The following is a 15,565-nucleotide window of genomic DNA, read 5'->3' as shown; positions in this document are numbered from 1 at the left end:
GTTGAGAGTGGATGTTTCTGCTCTAAGCCTTAAGAGAAATATACTTTTACTTTGGACTGGAAATACTAAACGACAGTAAGTACTGCCGATAGTTGTAATTTAGATGGAAAAGGATTTTCTAAAAGTGCTTCTGTAAAAGCACGCGTACTTAATATATTTCAGTACAAATATGCAGATTGCGACCTAGAGACTGAATCTTTAAAGACAAGCTGTACAGTCCAGGCTGCTAATTGACTTATTTGTAACGAAAAATAGCTTTAACCTCCAACAATCATCGAGTGAATGATCACGTCATTACTCGATCTTGATTTTATTCACTCAGTACCGAACATACACACCTAGGAGCATGCCTGCTACGTCCGCTGTGACCACAGTCATGATTGTCCACAGGGTGGTTCACATGTCGAAGGTAAAACAACAGTCACGGCTGACACCATTCTACTCGATACGAGGCAACTCGAAGGTGTGCAAGAAAACCTCTACTTCGGGAACATCACTCACACCAGGTGAGCAGTCAGTAAAGTTCCTTGTATTTAACCTCAAGATGGGGCTGAATTGGGGCACCACATTGTCTACATTTCCTGCCTCTTACTTTGAGTGACTATCCCCCTTTCTCAGCATTGGGCATGCAAAAATAGAATTAAAAATTGGGAAATAAGAGTAAGGTAGGCAGAAGCGGAGGTGCCCAGGGCTACACCTTTTTCCTGGCTTCTAGACCCAGAGTGTTTGATAGAAGGGAAATTCGTACCCAAGGGAGGGATGGCATATCGTAATGGGGCTTAATTCAACACGCAGATTATTTTACGGTGTCCTCTGTAATTTCCTCTTCTTTACTATAAAATTTGTATGAACTCACTTGGCCGACCTTTGGTAGCAATGATAAATAAGTACATAAAAGAGTAAAATATGTATCAGAAAAATGTAAGTATTTCTTCCTTTTTTCCTTGCCATGGTCAATGTACGTGATGGTAACGACTTTCAAGTCCAGATTTTGAGGGGTGCGAGCTGTTCGACGTTCCCTCGAGGAAAGGTGAGATCCTCGTCAGCCAGGTAGTCCTCGGGGTACTCGCATAAGTGACCTCTGATCCCGAGCAGAAGCTCAGCAGCCTTTGTTCCCCTAGGCCATTTGCCCTGCATTTGGGTTGACCGCTCTGAATACCGCCGAACGCTGTTCGACGGGACGCAATTGAAGACCTATGCAAAGGAGAGGAAGGTCATGACCAGGTGCAAACAAATAGAATGGCGTTTTTTGATAGGAAGAGTGAGATTAACGATGCTGAAGTTGTCCCAGAATTGCCAAGATCTCATCAACTTGTGTATGACGGACTTCGACAATAGCTCGGACCCATTACGCTTCAGTACAAATATCAACTAAATCATTTAGTAGACGACGAAGTAATTGTACTTTGTGTAGAAATTAAAGTTCTGTTACAATTGAGCAATCATACTTTCTATTTACGTCATAAAGTCCAGGCGTTTATAGACACTGAGAAACGCATGCATCATATTTGGAACCTAAAGAGCAAATATAAACAATTAAAGTCAAAATAAATGATTTATTTCCTCTTTAAGCTCTCTCGAATTTTGACAGAATCTGCTCCCGAAGAAACAGTTGCATCAAAACATGAGATTGTCTAAATTATTCATCAAATAAAGAGGAACACTGGCACGAACCTCCTCGAAGATGTTCATGTTGTCCAGCGCGGTCTTCCGCCAGACACTATGAAAGAAGGCATCGGAGATGGGTTGGTGGAGGAGGGCGGGATCCCAGGGGAGCGAAGCTTGATCAGAGAGCACCCCCAAGTGCTCAGCCATCAGACGGCGCCGCACATCTGCCACGACACCACTTTTCTCCTCTTCCACCTCGTCCTCTACCACTACTGCCAACTCGCTGTCCCTATGGCCCAGCATACTCCGGTCATTAATATTCGCCGAGCCGATTATCATTTTTCGATCATCTACTATCATCAGCTTGCTGTGTATGTAGATTAGCTCCGTAGTCTTTAAAGAGACAACAAAACGATAATTTACTGAAGCTAGTTGCAATACATGGTAGCCTCCTTATTTTTAGCTTTTTACTATTGCTTGCGTCGATCCTATCGAAGTGCACTTGCGTTCTATGAACTATTGTATACAATGCGTTTACCACAACAAAACCATATTTACTTACCTACTGGGCACTTCTAGTTTTGACCAAAACCACCGGTTATCATAAAAGATATACCACAAGACCCTAAAATACGGTGACTGAAAGAGTATAATTAGCATTGCTATCGTTGGGTACTGCAAAAGGGAATAGCAGGAGAAAGTTTTGATACATACTGTGAGGCTAGGGATAATGTGTCAAAACTCGTAATGATAATGAAAATTTGAAGGATGATTACAACATCATTCAGGGTCTATGGAATAGCACCATGCTGTTGGTGAGAAACCTACGCTTGTACTACGACCAGAAGATAATCAGGTGCTTACAGTGTCTAGGCATAATTTTAACACACTTGGTTCAGCTCTTAGAGGTAATATTATTACTCACTAGGCCTCTTGCCGTCGATAAGATACATTTTTGTTAGAAACACAAGCAAAGGTGCTGACATCTTGGACAAAACCACTTTTATGGGGTATTAGCTTTGTTGTATTGGAAAGTCTGGTGGTTTTAGTTCGGTTGCACTAAGCATTATCGCACGAAAGGCGTGCCTTCCACTGCGCTTCGATAAGAGCGGTGTCGTAGCATAAAAGAGGGTGTGGAATAACCTTAAGGCAAGGTGATGGCAAACCTACAAATCGTCCATTCGGCCAGCAGTCGTACTTGCGGAGGCTGCAGACACTGACATAGTTCTCAACGTCTGGAATGACCATTCGAAGACGCGAGATCAGTGCATTGGGTCCCTTAAAAAGGCTGGTACGAGTGAAGCGTAGAATTGCGTGGATGCTTGAGCCCGACTTCTTATCCCCGGGTACACCCTCAAAGGCCGCCAGTAGGGGGATAAGAATGTACACTCGGAAGGGCTTCTTTTCGCTAAAAACATTTTGCAAAGACTAATCAACTGACTCTACACTACCAAAAGTGACATGCACTGTAGATGAGAATCCATTCTAGATCTTACGTCAACGAAAAACTTGTTACGTGTTAAGATGAAGTACGAATCTTGACGATTCTAACATAATTTCCCACTTAGATCAACAACATTGCCATCATTATTGCTAAGTGGCTTCAATCATTGAATGACGAGGAATTTAGCGTCAAATGGTCTTTCACTAGGAGCATCCCTGGTTCTTGATACTACTTCAAAGACTAATAATCTTTCATCTAAATTGATTCCAAAGCTTAGACGCCACGAATTTTATGAGCTGACATATGTGGGTCAGATAATCTTGAAGTTCAAAGTTTATTATAGGAGGAAAAAGTGGGAAAAAAGATAAAAGGGGGCTATCTAGAATTAGGAATTGATATTTATGCTTAAAAAGGCATTATATGTGTAATCACGCCACGTCAATGGTACAGTCCACATGGTTTCCTTTATCGCGGTAGAAAGATACAAAATGTGAATGATAAGCCAGCACAAAGATCCATGGGGGAAAAAGCCGAGGACGTGAACATACCAATGAGCCCTGACCACACGGTCGTAGATGGCTTGGGCAATTTGGTTTTCGACGAGTTGATTCTTCTCTGCGCCCACCCAGCTGATAAAGAACTGATTCTCTATGTAGATGAAGTGCTGAGCTGTGCAAATGGCCTCAATGTAGGCATTAAGGATGGAGCATTCGGTGTGTGAGGACGTTGAGGAGGCAGTGGTCACGTCGTTCGCCTTAACGCCGCGCGTCGACTCGAGGGACCAGTGGCTAGCGGATCGTAGCGCCTGCATCCGCACAGCCCGTGCGCTCTTGCCGCCAGAGCTACAGCTGCCGCCCAGCTCGTGAAGGCGCGCGGCTAGGGGCGTATTATGGGGCGGAGTGGGCAGCAGGATGGGCGGTATGCGCAACGTCGAAGCATGCTTGCGCTTGCGCTTCACCTCCCGCACCTTGGCACGACAGATGCGGAAAAGAAAATCCACTTGTCGTCTCCATAGACAAGTTTCTCATCCGCTATTTCCTAACTAGTGTCAAAATCATGACACCACCAACAATGACAAGACAAATGTAACTCGCAGCTTGGGCCTTTTTATAGCACCCCTTCACCTGTCATAACATTCTAGATCGCAAGCTGGGGAGTAGCCCCGAGTAAGTTGAGAATGCAAAAAGAAATAACAGGGAGGATAAGAGATCACTTTCAAATCGTTTCACCATTTATTTTACGAGGAAAAGCCCTTATCATTCACAAATCAAAACTATTGGTATCTTATAAATACGCAGACTAAAATGTGAAATTTTTAATCGTAATTGAGGAAGATTGGTAATTAAGCTAGCAAGATTGTGAGGCATAGATCCAAAAATCATTTCTCTCTACTTGTGAAATTTTAAAGCTACGGCCACTTGGTCATCGTGGTTTCCGAAGGGGAAAGGGAAACTCTACGCACATGTTCCCATTATGTGCTGCCAAACATTATAGTTACTATGACGCAATCAGTGTGAGTGTGCTTAGGATAAAAATTTGTGTTTTGACTTCTGCTTGCTTGTAGTGTATAGAAAAAGAAGAATTTAGCACTAACAGCTAATGCAGCACACAATACAGCTTATTCTTGAGCAAACTTTGGAACTTCCTCTATCATAAGGGCACGTGAAATCCCTTCTGTAAGTCAACTTTCTACCTAGTAGTAAAAATCTTGTTTTTGGTACGTCTTTTTTAGTCACATTGGGCATCGTGGGTGCTTCCACCTAAAAGCGATTGGTATGACGTTGATAGAGCTATTTGAGTTCACTGAGTAGACAATGTCGCGTGCCAGCACACCAACAATCGCCAACCGTCAAGTACCGGAAGTTAATGAAGCTTTAGATGTATCCCACTGCAATGACCTACGGTAACTTGTAGGAAGTGTAAGATACCATTCTTTAAGGACATTATAAAGTAGAGATGTGCATTATTCTGTCAGCACGTGGCAGAGTGCCTGCGATCCCGGAAGACGTCCATGTTCCCTGTTTTTGGAGTTCAATCTGATTGCCAGTTAACAGGAAATACCGTAAATCAAGCAGAATTTTTCTGTTCTTTCATTCGTAATATGATCTGCATTGACAAAAGGATAGTCAAAGCCACTCCTCCGACATGGAGTGATAAGTTCACTCCGCACGGTTTGATGCTTGTTTGATGAATTGTTGGCTATTCGAAATATTAGTACATCTGACGTGAATTGCCATAGCTTTTGCGAGATGCAATTATAGCATTGGTATAATAGGTTAATTGAAAGGACAAATATGACCAAGTGATGTAGAAAGGAATGGTTCACTTTGTAGCTTCGTATGGATTGTGCCAACTCACTCTATGAACATTCCACCGCTGAATGAAGTGTCGAGCAAAATCACTGACAATTGTGCCCGATAATCCGACACCAGCGTCGTGCCAGGGCATTCGTGGCACCTCATTTCGATCGATGTAGACTGCAAAGAGAAGTGAAGTCGGTTAAGCAAAACGCTGCATTGATCAAGAAAAAATCATCTTCATTCTACAAAATGATGTGTAACCGATATCAATTAATGGGCTTAACTGATTTTCGGTTATTAATATGCACATTTATGGGGACAAAGAATGAGAATTGTATTGTCGCTGACTACCTCCAAACTTCAAAAAGCAATTTAAATGCAGTTGTAGGAGGGATAAGCTAGTGCATACCTGCATCTGGCTTAGCCACATCATCGGGGTCTTTGAATATCCAGTTGACATAGTCCTTTCCTGGAAAAAGGAAGTTTCCATCCTGCGAAGCCAGCAAGTCCGTTTCAGTTGAGGCGCTAAAGATGTAAGTATGTGATACACCATTTGTTGGAATTGACCCCGAGTGTAGCAAGAAATAGACCAGAAAATACCATTACGTTAGACATTGTAAAATAGTCTGAAAAAGCTAATCCTATGGATTTGGATGCTCAATAATGCAATTTTGATAACTTGTAAGAGCCCTTCAGTCTCACATTTAATCCAACAGCATAAACACCCAGAGACAGTTGGTAATATTTGAAATATGAGAATTCCAGCTTCTGTGTTGAATGGAGGCTGGATTATTTTAGCCCATCTTAAGACAGTGGTGTTTGTTCTTAGGACTGCACCTCGGTCGGTGTTTGTTTGCCCAAATTCTTTTAAAAATCCGTAGCGTCGAATGATTGACTAATTAAAAAGGACTTACAAAGACCAGTCCCGATCTGTATTTTCCTTCTTGCCCGGACAAATGCTGGAGCAGCAGCTCCTCCTTTGAGCATCGCGGATCCGAATGGCTTCTTTATTACCAGAAAACTTGGTAGAATCACCAGCACTCAGGGCCGACGGAGATCGTCTTTGAGCTCCCTTATGTTGCTGCGGGAAATGCTTTTAGTTAAGAAATGATAAATTGTATAACAATGTTATTTTTCCTGCATGGTGCAGAATAGAGCATTTTTAGACATTGTACCGCTAATCCGTTGTTCAAATGAAAATTACGATTTCAACTATCCCTATATTTGTATTAGTTTTCGGCGAACCTCCTGACTTGAAATTTTCAAGCTAGAGCGCGGACATCATAAAAACTTCAAAGTATTTTTAATTTGGAGAAGGCCTGCCAATGTCTCTATTAAAAAATAAAATTCCATATGCGAGTTAATAGCACGAATGCAGTTAAACAGATTATTTTGTTAGTTCTCTTAAAAAATTGGCTTTAATTACATGTGTTACGAATCCTTATTTGAGCACCTTACCTATATCAGCTACTGTAAGTGAATTATGGAAATGAGGAAAAAAGAGGGTAGGGCTCTATTTCTTGTTTGGTTTCACCCCACCTCGTCCACATAATAAATTTGAATTAATGAAAAAGAGTTACCTGTAGCGGTGGTTTATTCAACGACTTGGAACGTCGAACGGGTAATGGTGTGTCCGTTCGAAGGAGGCGAAACGGATTTGTTAAGGCTCCAATTTTTTCTTCCAGATACGCAAACGATGTTAATCGGAGTGGTAGGGAGGCTGCAGACAACGGTAGGCAAGCCAAATCGGTCACCTAACATGCAACCAAAAGCTGATGTCTATTTTGAGAGACGTGCGAACTATAAGAGGAGACTTGAAACGATTAATGCAACGTTCATAGGGCTTCACTAGCACCTCATAGCTGCTGCTTTCGACCTTAATCAAAAGAACACCATAAATGTCAACTCAGACTTAATGATGAGTTCTTAAAGCCGAAGACAGTGTATGGCACCTTACAAAGATCCACCAATTAGTTTAAAGGTGATAAAAAGAAGACATAACCTTGTCCCAATGTGAACCCGAGCTTAATAGAATCACTCAAAACTAAAAATTGCGACTTGTTATGCAGAACCTTGATTGATATTTGACAGAAATGGGAGTCTCAGAAGCCACCCCCTTCCAAGCCGCAGAGTAGATACTCAGAGAAGTTGCACACATCATGTGCCAGCTCTGCAGTGCCGATTGTCTGCATACGCTTATCAAGATTAAGCCGCACCGCTTCTTGAGGTGGCTCACGCTTCCATGACTAAATTAATCCAAGTACTCAAGCACAGTTCGCCTTATTTATTATTACCGATCAAGACCGAAAACTCTTCATCTTTAGAGGTACTAAGTCAATTCCTCCAAACAGTTCTGGAAGACTTTTAATTTGAATAATAGGCTGGTTTTAAAATTTACGCCACGTATTAAATTGTTTTATAATAAGAGGGATAAAAGAGTAGCATAGGGTTTTGTTTTTGAAAGCGTCTTCTTTCATATCGAACGGAGCAGATGAATCAGACATCATTTCTTCCAAGTAACAGGTGCTTTTGGATAGAAACAGTATGAAATTATGCGTAACGATTTGGAATGTTAGGGGAAATAGTGGTGTAAAACCATATTTCAGGTTAGGAAATCACCGTGATTGCAGTATGAAGTGCTGGACTTTTCTTACGCAGTGAGATAAAAGCTTGCAGATCAAGTAGCATTACGATGTACTTTATTTGGATATTCCAAGTCTTATTAAGAATTAAGGATATTTTATAAGAAACCCTCTAGGTTATCAACCTGGGGCTATCATTCCAGAACTTGGTTCGGTACGATTGTAATGTACTAATTGTTTAGCTCTCGGTTCTGATAAAAGAACAGCTTTAGGTCCCCGTCATTCTACCTTTGCCAGGTGGGCTGGCCTCCCGATCATGCCAGTAGCTCTAAGTCCTTCTGTATGCTGGCAACACATATTCTGTCCAAGTATTACGTCTTCTTTCGTATTTGGGGAAAGTTCGGGCGCTACGCTATTACTTACTGGACTAGTTTGCCATGGGAGTGAAATCCAATGTAACGCCTCACAACTGTCATTTATGAGCTTGGTGAGAATAAGCTCTGTGAGTACACGGTATTGTAAAAGGAGATGCGTTCAAAGAGTTTTCCCTCTTCTCAGCCTATGAATGAGCATGATTAATTGCAAAGCTGCAAAAGTGGTGAAGGAGAGTGAGAAGAAAAAAAAAACTGAAAGGGTATTCTTACTTCGAATTTAGACCGGTGGTTAGCAACATCAAGTATTCTGGAATAGGGGGAAGGTAATCAGTTCAAAATTCTTAAAATAAAACATTCACAATTGCTGTCGAGTGTAAAAACATACGGATGATCCGGAAGGTCCCAACGACCGAAGCAGAGGTCGATTCCACCGACGAAGGCTACCGACTGGTCTACAACAACCATTTTCTCGTGATGAGACCAAATCCAAGTGCGATCGCGGACGTGACTGGGATGTCGAATTACCTGTGTAATTGAAAGATAACTATAATTGGGCTGCTTCCCAAATTTTCGACCCTTGAAGACCACTTTAAGCTATACATGCGACTCAGAGAATGTGCATCATAGTAGGCACTGAGCCCCAGAAGAATTAAAGTGGCATCTAGCCTTATAGCACTCACTAATCATAATCGGAACTTGAAAACGAATATGAATCCCATGCACAAGCATGCAACTGACTTACATGAATGTTCCTATGCAAGGAAGTGAGCGTCTTCATGCTGTGGTAGCTATTGATGTTTAGGATGAACTTTACTTCATTGTAAATCAGAACGCAAATGCGGACTCCCTCTTCCTATAATGAAATCATTCAGTATTGCTAGTAATCCAAAACACTAATGCCTAATGTTCAGCAAATGATCAAAATTCCAAGTTGGTGGAAAGTAAGGTTGCAGATACGATGTAATATCATCCAAAAATCCGAATGAGGATTTCTACTGCAAGGTAATCAAATGAACTCCGATTATCGTTGAATAGTTTTATAGTTCAAGTTAAAAGTTGTGAGAAGGAAGAACACAAATAATTTACTGAACAGTGTAGAGACTTGTATTTCATAAAAATACTCATGTTTTTACTTTATTTAATAACAAACAGATCGGTATCTCTAAAGTCTACCACCATTTAACTATGATCGTGTCGCCTGTTAAGGGTGTTACTACTCCCTCCTCCCTTCTTTAAAAGAGGTGCCACAGCAGTCGTATGTGGCACATTACGGGCCGATTACATCACTCCTACTCACTTTGCTGTCGCGCCTTTGACGTAACAGCTCAACATGAAAGCTGTGATCTGCACTGATTCTAAAAATTACCACAAGCTGAGATTTCAATTAGACCCATCGTTCAAATCCTAAGCACAGGGAGGGTAGTAAAATGCGCTTACAATTGCATCCCTAAATTTAGCCAAGTATATTTATAAGGCTAGCCAAATATTCATCCGACTAGCAACGTATTTTGCCATTGCATATCTTAAAATAAATATCTTTCGATCTGTCACAGTACACATGAGTACTCTTATAAGGTAGGGCGGTGGTGACAGGCGCAAGCAACGTAGCGGTGTCACGCGACAGGGACAGACATTGTTCTCTTAATCAGGTTCACGACTTTGTGTCACGATTACAGTTGTACTGCACTTTGAACGCACACAGACTTCGGCAATTTCAAGCACATCGTTGATGATGGCCTCAATTATACTTACCAGCTATCACAAATGTCAGCATTCAAGATAATAGAGATCTCTTATTCCTTATTATTTGAGGAAATTTAATATAAAATTGCAAAAATTGTGCTGAAACTTAAATTAAATATCATTAAAAAAATTTTTGTCATACGGCTTTCCGCTTAAGGAGAATATCCAGACGCCAGTAGTCGTCGGAGTAGGGTCGTTTAAGGTAGATTTCGGGAGAGAGCCACCAGTCAGCGATAAAGATCTCTTGACAAGCTGCCTCCATTGCATCTGCCACTGATGCCATGTATGAGGCACCATCAATGCCACTACAAACGAAAAACTACTTACTTGTTGCCACTCCGCCCTTTGTATCATGCGAAATGAATGAGTAGGGTGTTCAGAAGAAATGAGGGATGATTGTGGGATTGGGTCCACAAACATACATTATAATTTGACCGTCGATGCGAACAGGAGCAAAAGATCCGAATGGATTGGCAACGGTGTAGGCCCTTGCTTCAGGAGAGGATTGAACCCGATTCACCATCGCATCCCAGGAGGCCACCGTGTCGTAGTTGGCCGGGATGAAGGCAAATTTGCTACGGGTGCGCAAAGCGATACTGAGGAAGTGAGAGCAATCCCACCTTGCTGACATGATTTCAGATTGTAATTATCATGAAACTATGCCGCTGGTGATTTGTAAATTGATGATCATATTAAAAGCTTCTTTATTTTTCTTAAAAAATCCCATTACCAAGGTCTGCTTAACACTCATGACCAATTACAACTCATTTCTATGCAATTGTAAAACCCTTAAACATCTAGCTCCAGTTGTCATGACATCTTCCTGTAATCCAAAGGGACTACAAGAGTTTAGGATGTTTAATCTATCACAACCCTAACTGCAATTTACCTATAAATGGCTTACAACTCAAAACCCCAATTTTTTTACTTTGTTTGTATTGTACGCGCCACCAGTCTATTATTGTGGTTTAATTTCCTATTGAGGCTATTTCCAAAGTGCATGAAACAGACATTTATATTTACCTCCGCATTCACCCTTAATAGTCATTTCATGTAGATTTGGGAATCAAATGTGATACATCCCCTCTAGTTACCGATAACAGAGTCATCTTTCTCGAGTTTTTCGCGAAGACAACTTAAGGTTGCCCGAGTTGCTAAGTTTGAAACATAGTTGCCAGTTATTTGATATTAAAATGGGTACGCTAGGCGAAGTAGGTCATACTCTACTTGGGGCAGGCAATCGTAAGCCTAGCTGCCAGTAGTAGATTAAAGCAAGATAGCTTTTCCAGAACCTGTGGAAACGATGTGGTTGAATTTTGCTGCGTACGTGCAAAAGAAGTAGAACATTTTCATGCATAGTGAGAAATATCCGTGGTAGTAAAGTCCTTCGTGAACAATTCACTCCGAAGCAGCGCTCTGTTTAGAGTGCTGATTGTTAATAATTAAACATTATAAGTATCGTTAGATCTCTACAATGTGTAAGCCGATTGCTAACAAATCTGAAGCCTTGAGAAGCAATTCAACAGGATTGGGAGTAGAGGCTTGGGGGAAAGTGCTGACCTGTGCATGTTACATATTTGAAGGAGATCGAAGTTGCTGTCGTTGATGACCATTCGCTTGAAGTAATGATCCATCAAAATGACTTTGCAGAAACGCCAGCGATGATAACTATCCCACAAATGGATCGACTCCGAGCAGTTCTTGACCTTTTTCCTCCGATTCTTCTTGCTTTGTTCCTCTTCCTCCGCATTCGCGCCTTCCTCCTTTTCTGCACTCCAATTCTCCACCCCCTCTATCCCGTCAGACTTATGGGGTTTCAGAACCACTAGATAGGTGTCCTTTAGTATCAGCCATCTGAAAGATATTTTACAAATTCACTCAAACAAAACTTTTCCATTTGAAATCAAACTTGTCTAAGAAAAACTACTTCCTCACACCATGTATGATGCATTGAAATATTGTATAGTGCTTGCGGATAGGTAATCTTGATTGAATTACGGCTAAGTACAAGCTTTAGTTCAAGAGCATTTAAAATATGTATTTTATAAAAAAACATTTTTATATTTCTATTTGTTTGTATTATCAGTGTTTATGTGGAAATGGAACCTTAGTCAACTTGCCCTTTAGTAAAAGTGGGTAAATTCAGAAACTCAAAAGGCTTTCCATGTCATCTAGTTTAATGCATGCACCTGGATTCCCTATTTAATAATTCAGCTTATGGTTAAAAAGCATCATAATTAAAACTCTTGAACTTCAGGGTGAATTTAAAGACGTATTTTCTTTCAGGGTCTCATCTGCCTTTTGAAACGGAAATATACTTTAACGCAGAAAGTAGGAGGTAAAACGGATTTGTGCAAATTCGGTTTCATTCACTCAGTTAACCCTCCACTTGTCAAGATTCAAATTTGAGATTAGAGCATTGCGTGAAGACCACTAATGTACACGATATCTTTTTGGGGTAAACCATGAAGATCTGTAGCTGCCCGAGTCTTTCTTGCAGTCGTAAGAAACCCCAGTAGCACAGCTGGACATGTATTCCTAGCATAGAGAATGGCTGAGAGGTTGCAGGCATGCCTCGAAGACCATGCCGCCCTGTGTCTCCGAGTGGTCAAACATCGAGTTAACCAAAGCCAACTAACTGATACCAGTAAAATGCCAACCACGAATGTGCTCACCGTGCGATGAATTATTTGAGGATTATTTTCAGTGACATTGAGTAGTGGCAATGACAAGTTGTCAATACCGACTAGTAGTATTTAGTCATTGCGAGTCGAGTGTTAATGCTTTTCTATAAGTAGTGAAAAGGATACCTGGATATTTAAATATTTGAAGGAGTTGCTTTATTTTACCTTGTAAAAAAGGCTGTTGAGTGCCCCTTTCAAAAACAGCAAATAAAATCGTGTACTGATAGCACCACTGTGGTAGAAAATGAGGCGCAGTACCACCGCGTAATAGCTTATTTCGAACGAACACATATGCTACATGGTTTGGCCCCTATATCCCACATTAAGTCATTCAATCTTTATCTTTTTTTAAAATAAGTGCGACTAGATTTTTTAAATTGTGGAGAAAGCGAGTTTTGCTGACTCATATAAGCTTCAAACAGCTTCATTTGCTTTTTTGGGTCGTGCTTGTAACATGTGTCCAAAAATGGCATGGGGTTCAGATGGGCACTGAACTCAGCTTCATACTTTTAGTCAGTACGATTAAAATCACTTTTTCTCATCTCTTCCCAACTGTCACCTGTGGATTTTATCTACGCGCGTAACTATTTGAGTGCTTTCCACACTACAAAGGCACTCACATATATCGTTGGGTATCCTGGTTGGCTGATGGCAGCTGTCTCCACCCCTCAAAACCATTACACACTTTTCAAGCCCACATGCTCATGCTCCCACGGTGTCATCAGTTTTGGCATGGAAACAGACTTACTACTACAAAAATCTTTTAAATGTAGGACCTTTTGAGCTGAAATTCAAGGTTTTTAACGCTATGTTTAAAGAATGCACTTGCAAGAGAAAATGCGATAGCAAGTAGTTCCTCCATGCCTACCTTCTCTTCCAAAACTTGTCGCTCTTAATAGCTAAGGGAATCCTTCCTTTTGACCGTATCTGGATCTTACCCTCTTTGAATTTCGATGTTCCCAATTGGGTGCAGAATGTTAAAGGCGATATTTCAAAGAAGCTTAGCTAAAATAGGAAAATTCTTGTTACTGATAATAGCATTTCCAAAAGGTCCACAAAACTAGACGCTTCCACACCTGTGAAAACAAAAAACTTAAAAGTAGACTTTTTCGACGAAAAAATGTGCTTCTCATGAAACCGATTACGCTCAACTACAAAAAGTGTTCTCAAATTATCTGGGGCTCCAATAGTGTTTTACATAGCATTGGTGAAACAATATAGTAATTAACGACCAAACGCGCCTTCAAGTATTGGTGGAAAGGATGCTAGTCAAGTTTAGTTCATTAAATATTTCGTACCTTTTTTTAATTTTGGTGCATCGTAAATCTGTCTTTTGGCTATAGCCTAAAATTGTAAGTAGTAGTGTGGCCATGTCTTAGATGGAGGTAGCACAGCTACTCAGCCAAAATTTAGAAGTAAAGAAAATCTACAACGCTTACCACACAATCAAGACGTTGAACCTCGCAATGATTAATCACGGTTTCCAAATAGTCTTCTACTTTTTCCTTCGAATTTTATAAAACAAAAAATATGGTCTTTACATTAATCCCCTTACCGTCCTCATCAATTTTTGGTCTTGGCTCTCGCATGCAACCTGTATTGGGTCGCCTAAACTTATTTCTATAATTTTATTATGTTACTGAAGTTATAAAAACTTTACTTTAATCGTTTTACTTTAATCACTGACCACGCAATCCAAATAGCTCGATTAAGCTCGCGCAGCTCCTCCTGCGTCCGCATTATTTTCCAGCTGTAGGGTCCGTAACGCACCTGAATCTCATATCTATGATGTAATGTAGATTAGTCTAAGCAACCATTTCACCCACCGCAAAGGTAGAAAATTTCTAGCGTCAGTGGATCGCACATGTTTTCTTAGTTCAGTGGCGTGAAAATCCTGCGAAAGATTTATAGGAAAGTGTGCCCGAATCAAATTCACTTCAACAGGCACACCGAGATGGAAAGTATTCCCAACTGTAAAGATGTCGCCTTCTCCGAGAAAAGGCAAATCATGATCTAAAAATTGCGATCATTTAAACCCAGTACTTAATTTACTCGAAAAATCGCTCTCAGTATCCGAGTTTTTACTGTCTTCGTTATTAAAATCAGCACTTTGGAAGACGTCCACATTAAAGTCTGCGAGAAATTCATCTACTTGAAAATTATTGCTCATGGCCTATATTCAGAAGCAAATAACATTAAAACGGAATTCCGGAAGCAAGTCTCAGCAAGACCTTATAAAGGTACGTTAACAGTTAAAAAATTGACAACTCAAAACATTAAAGCATATATGCAACATCAACTATATTTCACACTAAAACGTCACATATTTTGGCTCAAGTAGATCTTTTTGCTACATGTAATTTTCGTTAAATACTAAAATATCAGTTACTAATATTCTTAAGCAAGATTGCTAGCAAAATTGGAGATCGGTGGCCCAAAAATGATGCACCAAAAACATAATTGTAAAACCACTACGTTAAAAACGCGACAAAAAACATCAAATCACAACGTCGCAAGCGGATTTTGTTCAGGTCATGGGTAAAGCACTTATTGAATGAACAGCCTTAGTTAAGGCAAATGTACTTGATAGGCAATTAGTTGAACTTTAAAAAAAGACACTTAAAAACGTTGTTTTGGCTTTACATTGTAGAACCTAACCTTAAAATCAACAGAACTTGTGGAGGCTGTCGCAACGGTTTTTAAAGAAATTATTATATGTACCTACGCTGATCACACACGCCTTCACGATAACAGATACAATTACCAATGTATATTTGACAAGCCCGGTGCAGTTTGTGCGAATAAATCAAGGTCATCTCTAATTGACGAA

At 40.5% G+C, this 15,565-nt stretch overlaps 2 protein-coding genes across 2 annotated transcripts in view; one reads left to right on the top strand and one right to left on the bottom strand. All coding sequences in view use genetic code 11, as the record gives it.

The window, feature by feature from the left end:
- Nucleotides 1-601, top strand: part of EGR_06664 (Phospholipase D2) — a gene marked incomplete at both ends in the record, with an annotated part of 28,561 nt that extends 27,960 nt beyond the window's left edge. Inside the window, one exon of the mRNA XM_024495913.1 lies at nt 323-601. Coding sequence (XP_024349679.1) covers nt 323-601 — 279 coding nt within the window. The remainder of the gene's footprint in view (nt 1-322) is intronic.
- A 377-nt stretch (nt 602-978) lies between these two features.
- Nucleotides 979-10,682, bottom strand: EGR_06663 (Phospholipase D1; the record flags this gene model as incomplete). The annotated part of the gene is made up of 13 exons (XM_024495912.1): nt 979-1,194; nt 1,675-2,001; nt 2,779-3,016; nt 3,601-4,019; nt 5,411-5,529; nt 5,762-5,877; nt 6,267-6,445; nt 6,933-7,106; nt 8,579-8,615; nt 8,694-8,833; nt 9,051-9,161; nt 10,194-10,356; nt 10,474-10,682. 13 exons carry the CDS (start codon nt 10,680-10,682, stop codon nt 979-981), a joined length of 2,448 nt encoding a protein of 815 aa, XP_024349678.1.
- Nucleotides 10,683-15,565: the final 4,883 nt, after the last annotated feature.

This window comes from Echinococcus granulosus (assembly GCF_000524195.1).
Source record: "Echinococcus granulosus chromosome Unknown EG_S00061, whole genome shotgun sequence".
NCBI classification, from domain to species: domain Eukaryota; kingdom Metazoa; phylum Platyhelminthes; class Cestoda; order Cyclophyllidea; family Taeniidae; genus Echinococcus; species Echinococcus granulosus.
The sequence above is the reverse complement of the archived record's forward strand: the minus strand, read 5'-3'. Positions and strand labels throughout refer to the sequence as shown.